The sequence below is a fragment of the Phalacrocorax carbo genome, chromosome 25 (genome assembly GCF_963921805.1).
Source record: "Phalacrocorax carbo chromosome 25, bPhaCar2.1, whole genome shotgun sequence".
In the NCBI taxonomy this organism is placed as follows: domain Eukaryota; kingdom Metazoa; phylum Chordata; class Aves; order Suliformes; family Phalacrocoracidae; genus Phalacrocorax; species Phalacrocorax carbo.
Genome location: NC_087537.1, coordinates 4746809 through 4759646, shown reverse-complemented (window position 1 = coordinate 4759646; position 12838 = coordinate 4746809). Strand labels below are relative to the sequence as shown.

The window sequence follows — 12838 nt, the reverse complement described above, 5'->3', positions numbered from 1 at the left end:
CCACACCATAACCGCGACCCACGGGACGAGGAAGGGGCTGAGCTCCTGGTGATGCTGCTCCACCTTCACCCCGTATCCCCGCCACGGTGGGACTGCAAGACCCATCCACTCAGCTTGTCATCTGGTGGGTATCCGCAGTGCTTTAATAAGAGGGACAGGCAGCATTAAATCAAGTGCCTTGGAGAAATGTGGAAATATTAAATCCAAACTTGAGCTGACATATGACGGAACAATGCCACCTTTGCCTGGCCACATCATTTCCATGAATCTATCTTGGTTTTGGTTATTAATGGCATCGCTGTGGTTTTGTATTACTGATGCAGAGTACCATCGCTGCCGCTCTCTTGCTCTGCTGACTTTTAATTACTGAGTCTTCCTGCTTGTCCTCCCTGAGCAGTCGGTGCCTGTGCCCCAGCACAGCCCCTGGGATGCAGGAGGGAAAGTGAGGCGTGAGGGGATATGGAGAAAATGGAGTTTGTGCTCAGCCCCACCAGTCACAGGGAGGGTTTTCCGTGACTGCGTGAGCTGCTCTGGGCATTAGCACCGTGCAAGCCCCGTTCTTCCGTGCTGACTTAATCCAAGCGGAGCTTTTCCTAATCCAGATATTCAAGCAGCTTCTCACCTGGGTGGAGTCCCAGGCGTCTGACAGGGAGAGTACTTGCAATTTAACTTTGTCTTCGGTTGAAGCAATTACCAGTTGTCTTTTCCCTTCCTGGATGAATATTATAATAAAATTTTTAACAGGGACTTCATTTTCTGTGACCCTCCATTTCTCTGTCAAATTTGGGTCAAAACAACTAAGGAGCTAAACAAATGCTAATGGATGCTGATAAGCACAGCCACACTGCACGTGATTAAATGCACCTTGTTTCCTAAGATATACAGGCTCAAAACAGTTAACTTAAAGGGAAGGTTGCCGCAGCAACCGTACACATTAGCAAAGCTAAAAGCAAAGGTCATCATTAAAATTAATTTCTCCCTACAAGCTATGGAAGGCAGGAGGTATCGCTCACCATGCTCTGATGCTTCCCCAGCTCATAGGCTTGGAAGTGTTTTCCCTCGCAAAAATGTTTGATGAAACCCCTCCTTTTCTTTGCAGTGAAAATTTGCTCTGAGGACATCGCAAGAAACTAAGGAGACAATTTTTCAGATAATCGATGAAAACGAATATCCCCCCATTAAAACCTTCATCATATTAATGACACAGTATCTTTCTTTTTCGTTCAGTCACTGTTTAGCCAGCTCTATCCATAGGAAGTTTCAGAAAAGGCGTTCAAATAACAACCATCGAGTCCAGGTGGAGAGGAAATGCTGTGTTCTTGCACCCAGAGAGCTGTGGATCAGGGTGCTTTGCCTTAGGAAATGGCAATGCCTTCCTCTGTGCCAGCAGCACAAACATCTCTGGTACCCAGGAGAGGTTTGCACTGAACTCTGCCCCTTCCAGGGCCTGCTGCCCATCCATCTGCTGCCTGTCAAGGACGGTATTATATGGATATCACAGCCGTTGTGCTTCCTACCTCACTTTGAAATGCAGCTAGGACATATTTAGCTACAGTACATGTTGTTCTAAATATACACAAATTATACATTAAAAAGCCTGCAATCTGGCCTACCTAATGCCTACGTTAGCACACTTGTGTAGCTGGGAAAAGCACACAAGTCCTGCCTGAAATCTGAAATAGCAGCAGCAGGCTTGGAGTTTTCTTCCCAGGAAAGGCTGGAAGAGACCAACGGGAACAGCTAGGAAGGAGATCTTGCAGCCAGGTGTGAGAGGGTTGGAGGGGCTCTGAGGAGTGTCCCACAAGCACCAGGCTGGAGTCACCACTGGGAAAGAGAAAATCTGGCTTATTTGTGGCTGTTGCAGGGCTGGATGCCAAAGTCATGGTTGAAGAAAGGAGCAGGGCTGGAAGACCAGAGCCAGGGAACTGCCAGCTGACTTGGGAAGGCAGGTCAGAAAACCAGGTTTGTGTCAGAACAGGGCTTAACCCAGGCGCTCAGACAGGACCAGGGCAACAGTCATGGCCAGGATGGATCAATCAGCCCTTGGGGAGTCTTGGCACAGACCCCGTTTTGCTTCTGCCTTGAGGCTTTTCGGGGGGTTGAGCTTGCAGAGACCCATCAGCTCAGCCAGGACTGCAGCTCCAGTTCTCCAGGCAAACCTTGACCCTTCAACAGCCTGGAGATGGCCCACAGTGGCCCACAGACCTCCACTAACCCTCTACCCTTTTTCCCTGCAGGTCCCCAGTGCAACGCCTCCGTAGACTTGATCGGCACGTGTTGGCCCCGTAGTGCGGTGGGACTGCTGGTAGCTCGCCCCTGCCCCGAATATTTCTATGGCGTACGGTACAACACCACAAGTAAGATGAGCAGCACTGGTGGTGACATGGGGAACGAGGGATGGGGGAGTTCATGGAGCCAAGTGCATCAGGGGCTGTGGGGGCATGAGTGACAATACATCTCAGAGCTTGTTGGGGGGCTCTGTGGGACCCATCAACCAGGAAAGAAAAAACACCCTCACATCCCAGCTTTCAGGGAGGGGGGTTTCATAGCAGCAGTTTTATAAGCAGGTCCTCCTGGAAGCACCCCTGTGAAGGGGGAAGAGGGCTGATGTCCCCATCTTGGGGACGGGAGAAGAGGAGTGAGCCTGCCCTGCTGTTGGAGGTGGCACAGAGGTCTGCAACCCCCAGCTGAACAAGGACGGGGCAACCTTGCAGCTCATCCCCTCCCAGCACGGGTGACTGCGTTGTCACTGCCAATGAGGTGCTGGGAGCAGGGGTTGAAACGAAGGCACTTGAAAAGTGCCCAAAGCCATTCCTAGCACACAGTTGAGTTTCCGGCCACCCAAGTGCTCCTTTTGACAAAAGAAACATCTTGCTTCCCACAGAAAACATCCATTTTTCTATCCTGCATGTTTTTGCAGCAGTAGATCACATGCATACGGCTCCTGCTTTGCAGTGCCTCTCATGCTGTTGCAGGAGTCCCTTTGCATTAATCCATACTTCTGCCTGCCTCAGAGACATTCCCATCCCTGTCCCATCCTATCGCCCTGATGAGGCTCACGGTCTCTCCTGTTAATAGCAGAAGCCCAGCACCACCCCAGTGCTGGCATCCCCACCGCTGACGCTAATCGGAGGCTGCTCTGGGGCTGTCGTGGCCATTCCTTCCCAATTAGCCTTGCTGCTTGCCGTCCTTCCTGGGAGATGAAAAAAGCTCCTAATGCAGGTAGAGAAGTGAAGACTTCATGCTACCATTGCTGCAGGATGGCATGGGATCAAGCAAACAGCGCAGAGGAGGGGACAAGTCAAACTTGTGCGGCTCCCACTGCATCTCGGTGGTGGGCGGGGTTGGGGTCCCCCAGAGCGGAGGGGCAGAGCTGGTACAGACCCAAAGCCCTTGAGTGGGTCTGAAATGTTCTGGGGATTTTGGTCCTGCAATTGCAACCAAGGCAGCATCTGAGCTGGCTCCAAAGCAAAAGATGCCACTGGCTTGATGCCAGCAACTCCCCCTGCATTAGAGACGATCATCAGGTCAATCTTTGTGCCCATCCCCTTTGATGTGCACCTTCTCTTTCAGATAATGGCTACAGGGAGTGCCTCGCTAACGGGAGCTGGGCAGCACGGGTCAACTATTCCCAGTGCCAGGAGATCCTCAGCGAAGAGGTAGGACCTTGGTAGCCGCTCAGCCAGGCTCTTGGCAGGAGGGTGAGGGCGAGACAATGGGGTTTCGAAGGGCAACAGCACCCAGGTCAGGAATGGCCAAGAGAGCTGCGGGCTGGGCATGCAGCAGCATCCCAGATACAAGGTTGTATGCAGCATATATGACCCCCTTCTTGATTTGCATTTTCATTCCCTGCCAAAAATAAAGCCATGCCTGTTTCCTTCCCTGCTAAAAATCCAAGAGGACTTTCAGTGTCAGCATACCCTCTAGCCCTACCACCCTCCTCTAGCTCCCTCTTGACACAAGCACTCAGTGCAAACCCTGTCCCTCCCCACTGGCAATGAAATAAAGGGGGTGCTTAGGAAGTAGAAAGGGATAAAAAAAAATGGGGACCAAGAATTACAGGCCTCTGAGTAGGTCAAGCCACTCCTCAGAGCAGAGGAGAACAGATATGGTCTGTTCATTTGCAGTTGATAACCACCTCTGGTATTTAAGATGCTGATATCTCTTGCCAGGAATGGTTTTCTCACTCAGTTAATTGCTAATTCACAGGTTGGATGAGTGCCTAACAGCAGGAGCAATCAATTAATTTAATTATCACTCACACCTCCCGGAGATCCCCTGCTCCCTCTGCCCAAATTCATCCCAGCCTCTGAGCTGCCCTGAGGGCAAAGGGGAATGAACTGAGACATCAGATGGCACCTTGCCAGTGAGCTCGGCTGAATTACAGCAGGATTTCCCCAGAAAACGGGTCGGGGATGTCCCAGTGCTGAGCAGGGGTGATGTAGGGGCAGCAACCATGAGCTGCCCTGGCACGGGTAGGATGTGAAATGCTTGAGCCATTTGTAGGGCCAGCTTGATGCCTCCTCTGTCCACACGAGCCCCATCCGGCCAGCCGTGTCCCCTCCCAGCCCCATCTCCACTGTCCTGCACCAGGTGGGCTCCAGTTGCTTTCTGAAAAAGAGCCCAAAATTTGCAGTGCAGCTCTCAGAGGTGATGTGCTTGAGGAGGCGGGTTTGTGGTGGTACCTGGGGCTGCTGCTGACCCCCTCCCCATCTTCCCCCCCACCAGAAGAAGAGCAAGCTGCACTACCACATTGCCGTCATCATCAACTACCTGGGGCACTGTGTCTCGCTGGGGGCCCTTCTCGTGGCTTTCGTCCTCTTCATGCGCCTGCGGTGAGTGACCTGACCCACTGCTGTGCTCCTGCTGCGGGGATGAGCCCAGGGAGGCCAACCCACGGCCCTCAGGCTCGGGATGTACCCAGCCCCTGTGTTCTGCCATATCCTCCCCCACAGCCATTGCTCTGCGGTCTGTGAGGATCATGCCTATCTCATGGTTATTTTCCTCATGAAGCTTTTTTAAAGCACTGGGTTATGGAGGCAGAGGGTCTTCCTCGGTGCCTTCCACCTCCTGGCCTTGGACCTGCCCACCTTCCCCAGGGCACGGCCCCAGCAGCTCACCCTTGGGGTCCCAACAAAGACATTCAGCTCCACAAACAGTCCTGTCGCCCAGCCCACACACGGCTGGTCCTCAGGCACCCGCCACGCTCTGATGGTCCCTTGTCCCCTCTTCTCTAGGAGCATCCGGTGCCTGAGGAACATCATCCACTGGAACCTCATCACAGCCTTCATCCTACGCAATGCCACGTGGTTCGTGGTGCAGCTCACGATGAACCCAGAGGTGCACGAGAGCAACGTGGTAGGTGCAGGTCTGCCAGGCAGCTGGCCCGAGCCCAGCCCCGAGCAGCTGGGGTGTGAGGGGAGCCTGAGGGTCCTAGACATGAGGCCCCAAAAGCAGCTTGAGAGCCCAAATAGGGCTGCCTGGTGGTTGGTGGACAACCTAGGCTTATGAGAAATGTGGATTCAATTGCTCTGCTGGAGTCTGCGTTGCTCTGTGTACCAGTTTCACCACTGTAACCCAGAACTCTGCTCTTCACCCTCCGTGTCTCCTCCTGAACCCCTTGGCAGGTCTGGTGCCGCTTGGTCACTGCCGCCTACAATTACTTCCATGTCACCAACTTCTTCTGGATGTTTGGCGAGGGCTGCTACCTGCACACGGCCATCGTGCTCACCTACTCCACCGACAAGCTCCGCAAATGGATGTTTATCTGCATCGGCTGGTGTAAGTATGGGATTTCCCCTTCACCCCCCAGGTACCCAGGGTTTTAGTGATGGGTGATGCCCACCTCCATCCTCTGCTCCTGCTCTTCTGTGGAGGTAGCTGCAAATAGCGCTATCTATCCAAATAGCTGCAAAAAGGCTGCCAAGAGCAGGAGGAGGGGATTTGCATGGCCATATCATCTCTCCCAGTGGTTTGCCCTGTGTGAGGAAATCCCTGTTACAGCATTATTTTGTGTCACCGTTGTACCCCCGACTCATCTGTGTGTTCATCTGCAGGTATCCCTTTTCCCATCATCGTCGCCTGGGCCATCGGGAAGCTGTACTACGACAACGAGAAGTGAGCCTGATTGCTCTCATTCCCCATCTCCTTTCTATCCCAATTCCCTGGAGATCAGTTGTGCCAGGGGCTGTGGCAGGCACAGATCCTGTCTGGCAGGGCTGACACGAGGCAGGGTACACGGAAAGGTTGGGAGGAAAAAAAAAGATAATAGTCTTCCATCCTTTCTTTTATCCCACCTTTAGGCTTTCTGCCACACGAGCCCTGCCTGCTGCTGCATTTTTCTCTTCAAAGGGCAAATGAGATTTTTTTTAAGGGGGAAAAGGTGAGATTAATCCACAGCTCCTGCAATGTGTTTGCTAAAGGGAGCTGGGTTTTAATCTACCAGCAAAAATATACCCTGCCACCATCTGAGCCATTTTCACAGACACTTGCTAATCGAGGACTTAACAGGCACCTGAGAGTTCATCATGCGGACCGGGAAGTTAAAAGGAGCCTGGTTAGATGAATGGCAGCTTGTCTTGTTTTTCTGTGCCAGTTTTGCCCCCTGACTTCAGCAGTCCCATGCTACACACACAGACACAGCACTGATTTAACAAAACCCAGCGAGGTGCTCCCAGGACACCGATACACCTGTGTGAGCTCCCACAGGGTTTGCTGGGGACAGAAGCAACCCAGGCCTGTCTGCATGTAAGGTTGTCCCTGCTCATCCTACAATAACCAGTTCCCACATCCACACAGGGCCCCCAGAAGCCCCTATGCACCTCCATATACCAGATTCCCAGGGAAGCTGTTCCTTGGCGGCTACAGGAGCTGTAGCGCTTTCACCCTAGGGACAGTAACTTACAGAGATTGTGCAAGGACAGGAGTAAACCCAGGTCACTCACGCTGCAGGCTGGTCCCCGACACCAGATGTCCCTGACACCGTTTGTCCTTGCCTTGCAGGTGCTGGTTTGGGAAGCGAGCAGGAGTTTATACCGACTACATATACCAAGGCCCCATGATCCTGGTGCTTCTGGTAAGGGCAAAGTGACCTTGCTTGCTAAATATAGGGTCCTTCTTGCCTGCGCGTGGGATAAGGCTGTTCCTGAACAGGGTGTCACCCCCTCCTTCGGCATGGCCCTGCTGCAGCTGGCTGTGCTGCCCCACAGCAGCAATGCCGCTCACGCTGCAAGCCCGATTCTCTGGACCCAAGCTGCACCTTGAACATATTTGGGCACCTAACCCACAATGAGAAATAGTGTGTACGGATCCTGCTGGCTTGGGATGGGTTAGGAAGGGAGCCTGGAGACCTCACTCTGACGGGGATGCTCCCATCGGCAGACTCCCACAAGCATCAGTAAGTCCCTCCATCCCTGCCCTGGCACTATTTAGGTGCAGGTAGGTGTTTGCCAAGCATTCACAGCAGCCTGGGGACCTCAGCCCCATTCCCTGATCCACATCACATTGCTCCTGGCTCTTGGCTGAGCAGTGATGCTTGAACCAGGAGTCATATGGACCATAATTTGCTGGGGCTTTGCCCTTTTGGGAAGGGGCGAAGAGGTGCAGAGGTGGCAAGTCACAAGCAGCAGTGCCAGGGTCCAGCTGTGTTTGTAGGGGGAAAACTGTGCTCAAGGTCCCACAGCTTTTCCTCCCTCCTTGCCCAATACTGAGAAAACCGGGGGGAGCACTAATCACTGGTGCCAACCAGCCTCGCTGAATAATTGAGCCTGCTTCTCATCTCCCAGCCCATCAGGTAGCCAGGCCACTTCTAATCTGTGTCAATTGTGCTCAGGTCCCAGTGCTGCCTTCCCGCGCCCTCATTAGCCATTCGGCAGCTGGGAGAGCAGCCAAGCAGCGCCTCGCTGCGATGGCAGCCACTCTCCCAAAATCCCTTTGGCCACTTTATATTCCTTCTCCCCTCCAATTTCTTCACCTTCAGCCCTTTCTCTTATGCTTGCCCATCCTCACCAATCTCCTGGTGTGCCCTGCTGCCCTGTGCCCTTGAACAAACCTCTAAATCTTATTGCTAAAGTGCTTTAAGAATGGTAAATGTAGTTGTCCTTTCCAGTGGGTGGAAGGCAATAACTAGGTTCAAGGGGAAGCATTCCCATTTCCCCTGGCACAGCCCATTGCCTTTGCTGAGGAAATGGAAGCAAACACGGGGGGAGCAGACACTAACCACGTGCCCTCTTCCTCCCAGATCAACTTCATCTTTCTGTTCAACATCGTCCGAATCCTCATGACAAAGCTTCGAGCTTCAACCACGTCAGAGACGATCCAGTACAGGTAAAGGTGTGAGCGACCCTGCAGAAAACAGACCTAGCAATTGCATTAGCATGGTTAGGGGGGATAGGAACAGCCCCATCAGCCAAACATCAGGGGGATGCGAGCATGGAGAGATGTCTAAGAGCACCCTAAATGATTTTTGGAGACATGTGGCCATTGCATCGGGGTTGTGGAAAAACCCTGGCCAGTGAGAGCTTTGCAGTGGAGAACATGGATGGCTGGATCTGCCTTTGAAGGGAGCCACTGGGAGCTGAGTCTCTTTGCAAAAGCCTGTTCTGGTGGAACCTAATCAGCTCACCGGCCTTGGAGCTGCAAATCCTGGCACGGAGGTGAGAATTAAATCGCCACTTGGCAGAAAAGCAAAGGGCAAGGAAGGAGTAATGAATCGATGCCACCCCAAACACCTGCCTGTGAAGCCGCAAGGAGAAGGCAGTGCTCTCAGCAGCACACGGCAGGAAGACTTAACCTTTCCCTGCTGTGGGATATTTTGCAGACAACTTGGGAGGTGCATGGTCAGAGCAGCTCCCCAAAGTACCCGGAACAGGAGAAGACACCTTGGTCCTTATCAGTGGTCTTTATCATTTTCTGGGCAGGAATCAGGGAATCTCACTGTGTGCTAGGTCAAGAGAAGCAGGTTTGGGGTGGAGGGTGAATTGTTTTAGCTGAGAATGGAAAAATTCAGATGCTGTCATTGGGAAATGTCAGCTTTTCTCATTGCAGGGTATTGAGCTGGGATGAATGATTCAGCTTGGGGTGAGAAAAGATGAAGGTTATTGAGATAGGCTGGTTGGCCTCGGTCAGCAAATTCAAGAGACTTTTGGTCTTCCAGTATTCTCCTGATCTTGACAGGGAAGGTTTTTCACCTTTGGGCAGAAGAACACTTTCATTTGCCAGAAACATTTTGTGGGGCAGGAGCACTTGGAGAGTTTGGTAGGTTATAAACTGCGCAGTCCTGCTTAAACCAGGCAAGGGACAGCCCTGGAGGGCTCCTGCTCACCTTAGACAACGGCTTTCAGTAAAAAGCTGATGGATCCCCTCTACCATGGCTGCTCCCCTGAGGAAGCTACGCTGGTGCATGTGCTGTCCCATGGTTTGCCAGCCTGAAGATGGTCATGCCCTCAGTTATTTCCAGCTCCTCCGTGCCATCTGCCAGTTTGTGTCAGTGGCTGTGGCCCTCCTCCAGGTCAGCGAGGCAGCACAGGTCCCAGGCCCCATCCCTCACCAGCCCAGGCCTGCCAGGGATGGCTTTTCCTGATTTCAGCTAATGTTGGAATCTGTCCATTAACAGGATTTTTAAGCAAAAAGTGTTGACTTGGCATTGTTCTTGTCCCCTAATCCAAACGGATGAGATGCCAGGCCCCAATCCTTTCTCTTGTATCAGCACTATTACTTTTCACAAACTGCACTTGTAATCTCATCCAGAAAAGATAACAAATTAATTAGCTGGGATAGGTTTTTCATAAACCCATGTTGAAGGGTGTGAATTATTTTCCCCTCCTTAATTCTTTTTTAATCAAGCCTTAGATCAGCCAAGCAATCATTTCATGACAGCTCAAGGTCAGGCCTCTACCATCCACTGCCCTTTTCTGGGTAGAGAAGCCACAGAAGGCACCCAGTGCTCAAACCAGCCCAGTCACTTGGGGATCTCACTGGAAAACAGCTCAACTCTGCTCCATCCTCCCCCTGTCACCGGTTTGCCTGGATCCAGCCGTGCTGTTACTGGGAGTGGGGTGGGGAGAGTCCTCGTGCCCAGGGCTGCACTGCAGCCACTCAGGTCCATGTTTTCTCGCCAGGAAAGCAGTCAAGGCCACGCTGGTGCTGCTGCCCTTGCTGGGAATCACCTACATGCTGTTCTTCGTCAACCCGGGGGAGGATGAGATCTCCAGGATTGTCTTCATCTACTTCAACTCCTTTCTGGAGTCCTTCCAGGTATGGTCCTTAGCACTAGTTTCCATCCCAGTCCTGCACCAGCGGATGTGGAGGAGCCCATCCTGGCTGATGCCTCACCCTCTTTCGCCCCCTCCCAAAACCAAACATCCCCAAACCCCCAGGTTGCTCCAAAGCTCCTGAGCCTGGGAGCTGCTGGCTATAGCTCCGCAGTGACTCCACTGTTTGTCTCCTTCCAGGGCTTCTTTGTCTCTGTTTTCTACTGCTTCCTGAACAGCGAGGTGAGCACTGGGGGCTGGGGGTGCTCTGGGGGGTCTACACCCTTCCTTGCAAGCAGACGCAAACTCAGCCTGAGGCTCTGCCCCTGCACAGTGCTTGGAGGGTGCTGGCACCCAATTCCCCAGCTGAAGGTGCTTGCTGATCGGAGTTGGTGCTTTACCCCCAGCTCCAGGCACATCTGGACTCACAGGTTGTGCCCGGATGGGAATAGTTACTGTTGGTGTCCTTTGCAGGAGGAAAATCCACCACCGAGAGCAGATGCTCTGGGGGTACACCCATGTGATTTGGTGCAGCAGAAAAGCCAAGGGTCCCCCCATCCCTGGGAAATCCTTCCCTGGGGTGATCCCCATACACATGTGGGTACCTGGCACGCAGACGAGGGCACCTCCTGGGCTCTGACCCAAAACACAGACAGCAGAACGCAAAGGGTGTGAGAGTAGAGGCCGATCCTAGGGCTGACCATGTGCGCAGCTCTTTCCTCTGCCTCCTCCCAAATGCTCTTGCACCTTTGCTGGCTCAGGACAGTTTGCCCCAAACAAATTTGCTTTGTTACCAAATCATATATAATTGAAGCAGAACGAAAAGGGACTGGATCAGGGCTAGCTGGTGACCCAGGAGCATATCACACCATGCAATTCGTGGTCCTTCATCTCTCGATCCCAGCTTGGCTGCCTGGGAATGTCAGCGTTCACCCAACCTCACCGTTTCAGCTGCCTGTGTCCCAGTGCCCACCTCCCACAGCCATTCCGCTCTGCAGTCAATGAAAAGGCATTTCTTCACTATTTGCCTGCTGCACAAAGCAGTTGGGCTGTTGTAGGGTGGAATTAATGTTGAAGAAATGGCACTAGCATGAACCAGACAAGCCATAAAATCTCCCAAAAGTCACTCGCACCTCTCCCAGCCCCTTGCAGCATCCAATGCAGTATGTAAGATGCTGGCTTTCCTGCAGAGCCACAGCTGAGGTTTATTTCTCCCTTTTGTTTCTGTTTCGTGCTCAGAGGCACCAGCAGCCAGGTTCATCTCTCTTCACAGCTACCAGGGCTGCGTTTCACCAGCATTGCATCAAACAAGGGTGGGTACCTTGGGAGGTGACAGGGACTCCAGGACCCTCCCTGCCCCCAGGGAGCTGAGCAGGGTTTCAGTAGCGTTTTTGGCTGAAAGACTGAGGATGAGGATGGCCGGTGCCTCTGAACACCCTTGGACAGCTGCGTGGTGACTAAATGTCCGCTCCTCTGTCTTGTACCCCCAGGTCCGATCAGCTGTACGGAAGCGGTGGCACCGATGGCAGGACAAGCACTCCATCCGCGCCCGCGTGGCTCGGGCCATGTCCATCCCCACCTCCCCGACCCGCGTCAGCTTCCACAGCATCAAGCAGTCCACGACTGTCTGAGGCGGGAGCGAGCTGCCGTACGGGATGGGGGAGCTGGTGTCCCTGTTGTGTGGGGCCCCTGACATGGCACAGCACAGGAGCCAGATCCTGCCTGCACCCACCAGTCTTGCAGAGGGCGTACAAACTCACTGCAGCTATAGGAAACCCTACAGAAGCTCCTGTCCCATTTGCTGGGGCAGATCTGTAGGCTAGGACAGCTGAGATGCTGCTTTGTCATCTCCCAGGCAGCGGTGTGACCTGCTGGGGTGGCAGAAGGAGCCAGAGGAGCCCAGAGAGGTTGCAGCAGCCTCCCTGCCTGCCTCCATCCTAGGCACGATGCCCTGTGTCCCATTGCTGTCTCTCTCGAGTTTGCCACTGTTTTGAGGTGACAGGACATTGCTGGGACGGCTTATGGGGCTAAGCCTTGGGAAGCTGGGTGAGCTTTCCAATAAGTGCATGCTGCGGTGCTGCTGGGATGGGGGAAGCCCTCTGGGTTGATGGGGGATGGATGGAGAGTCCTGGACTTGTGGCAGACAATGCTATACGTGGCTGTTTTTGTACCACTGGGGTTATCCGAGCCCTTCCCCAGCCCCTTGCTAGGTGCCTGGGGTGGCCTGTAACTGCTGCTTGGTCTGACCAGGTCATTTCTCATCTTGACACTGAGGATGTGAGGCAGAGAAATGGGGTGGGAGGGGGAGGGGAACCATGCAGGGGATGGGGATGGGTCCCAGGAGCTCTGAACAGCCACATGGAAGGGGCTTGGTCTGAAGGGAAGCATGAGGTTTAGTTAATCCTGTGGCCTGGCCTATCCTAGATGACTCTACAGCTCTTTGCAAAGCCCTTAGGGCTCAGGCTGACTCCGTGGCCCTGCCTGGGGGATGGGAAGGTGAGGGACCACTGCAGTGAAGTGGTGACTGAGCTCCCTGAAGGCAGCTACTGTGGGGACATGCCATGGCTTTGCTTCCCCTCCTCCCTGCC

At 53.4% G+C, this 12838-nt stretch overlaps 1 protein-coding gene across 1 annotated transcript in view; it reads left to right on the top strand.

Annotated features, from left to right (window-relative positions):
* Nucleotides 1-12546, top strand: part of CRHR1 (corticotropin releasing hormone receptor 1) — a 28037-nt gene extending 15491 nt beyond the window's left edge. The window contains exons 3-13 of the mRNA XM_064473378.1: nt 2238-2357; nt 3574-3659; nt 4729-4835; nt 5238-5358; nt 5628-5781; nt 6057-6117; nt 7003-7075; nt 8240-8325; nt 10119-10254; nt 10452-10493; nt 11741-12546. Of these exons, the coding sequence (XP_064329448.1) occupies nt 2238-2357; nt 3574-3659; nt 4729-4835; nt 5238-5358; nt 5628-5781; nt 6057-6117; nt 7003-7075; nt 8240-8325; nt 10119-10254; nt 10452-10493; nt 11741-11881 (1127 nt within the window). The 3' untranslated portion in view covers nt 11882-12546. The remainder of the gene's footprint in view (nt 1-2237; nt 2358-3573; nt 3660-4728; nt 4836-5237; nt 5359-5627; nt 5782-6056; nt 6118-7002; nt 7076-8239; nt 8326-10118; nt 10255-10451; nt 10494-11740) is intronic.
* The last annotated feature ends 292 nt before the right edge of the window (nt 12547-12838 follow it).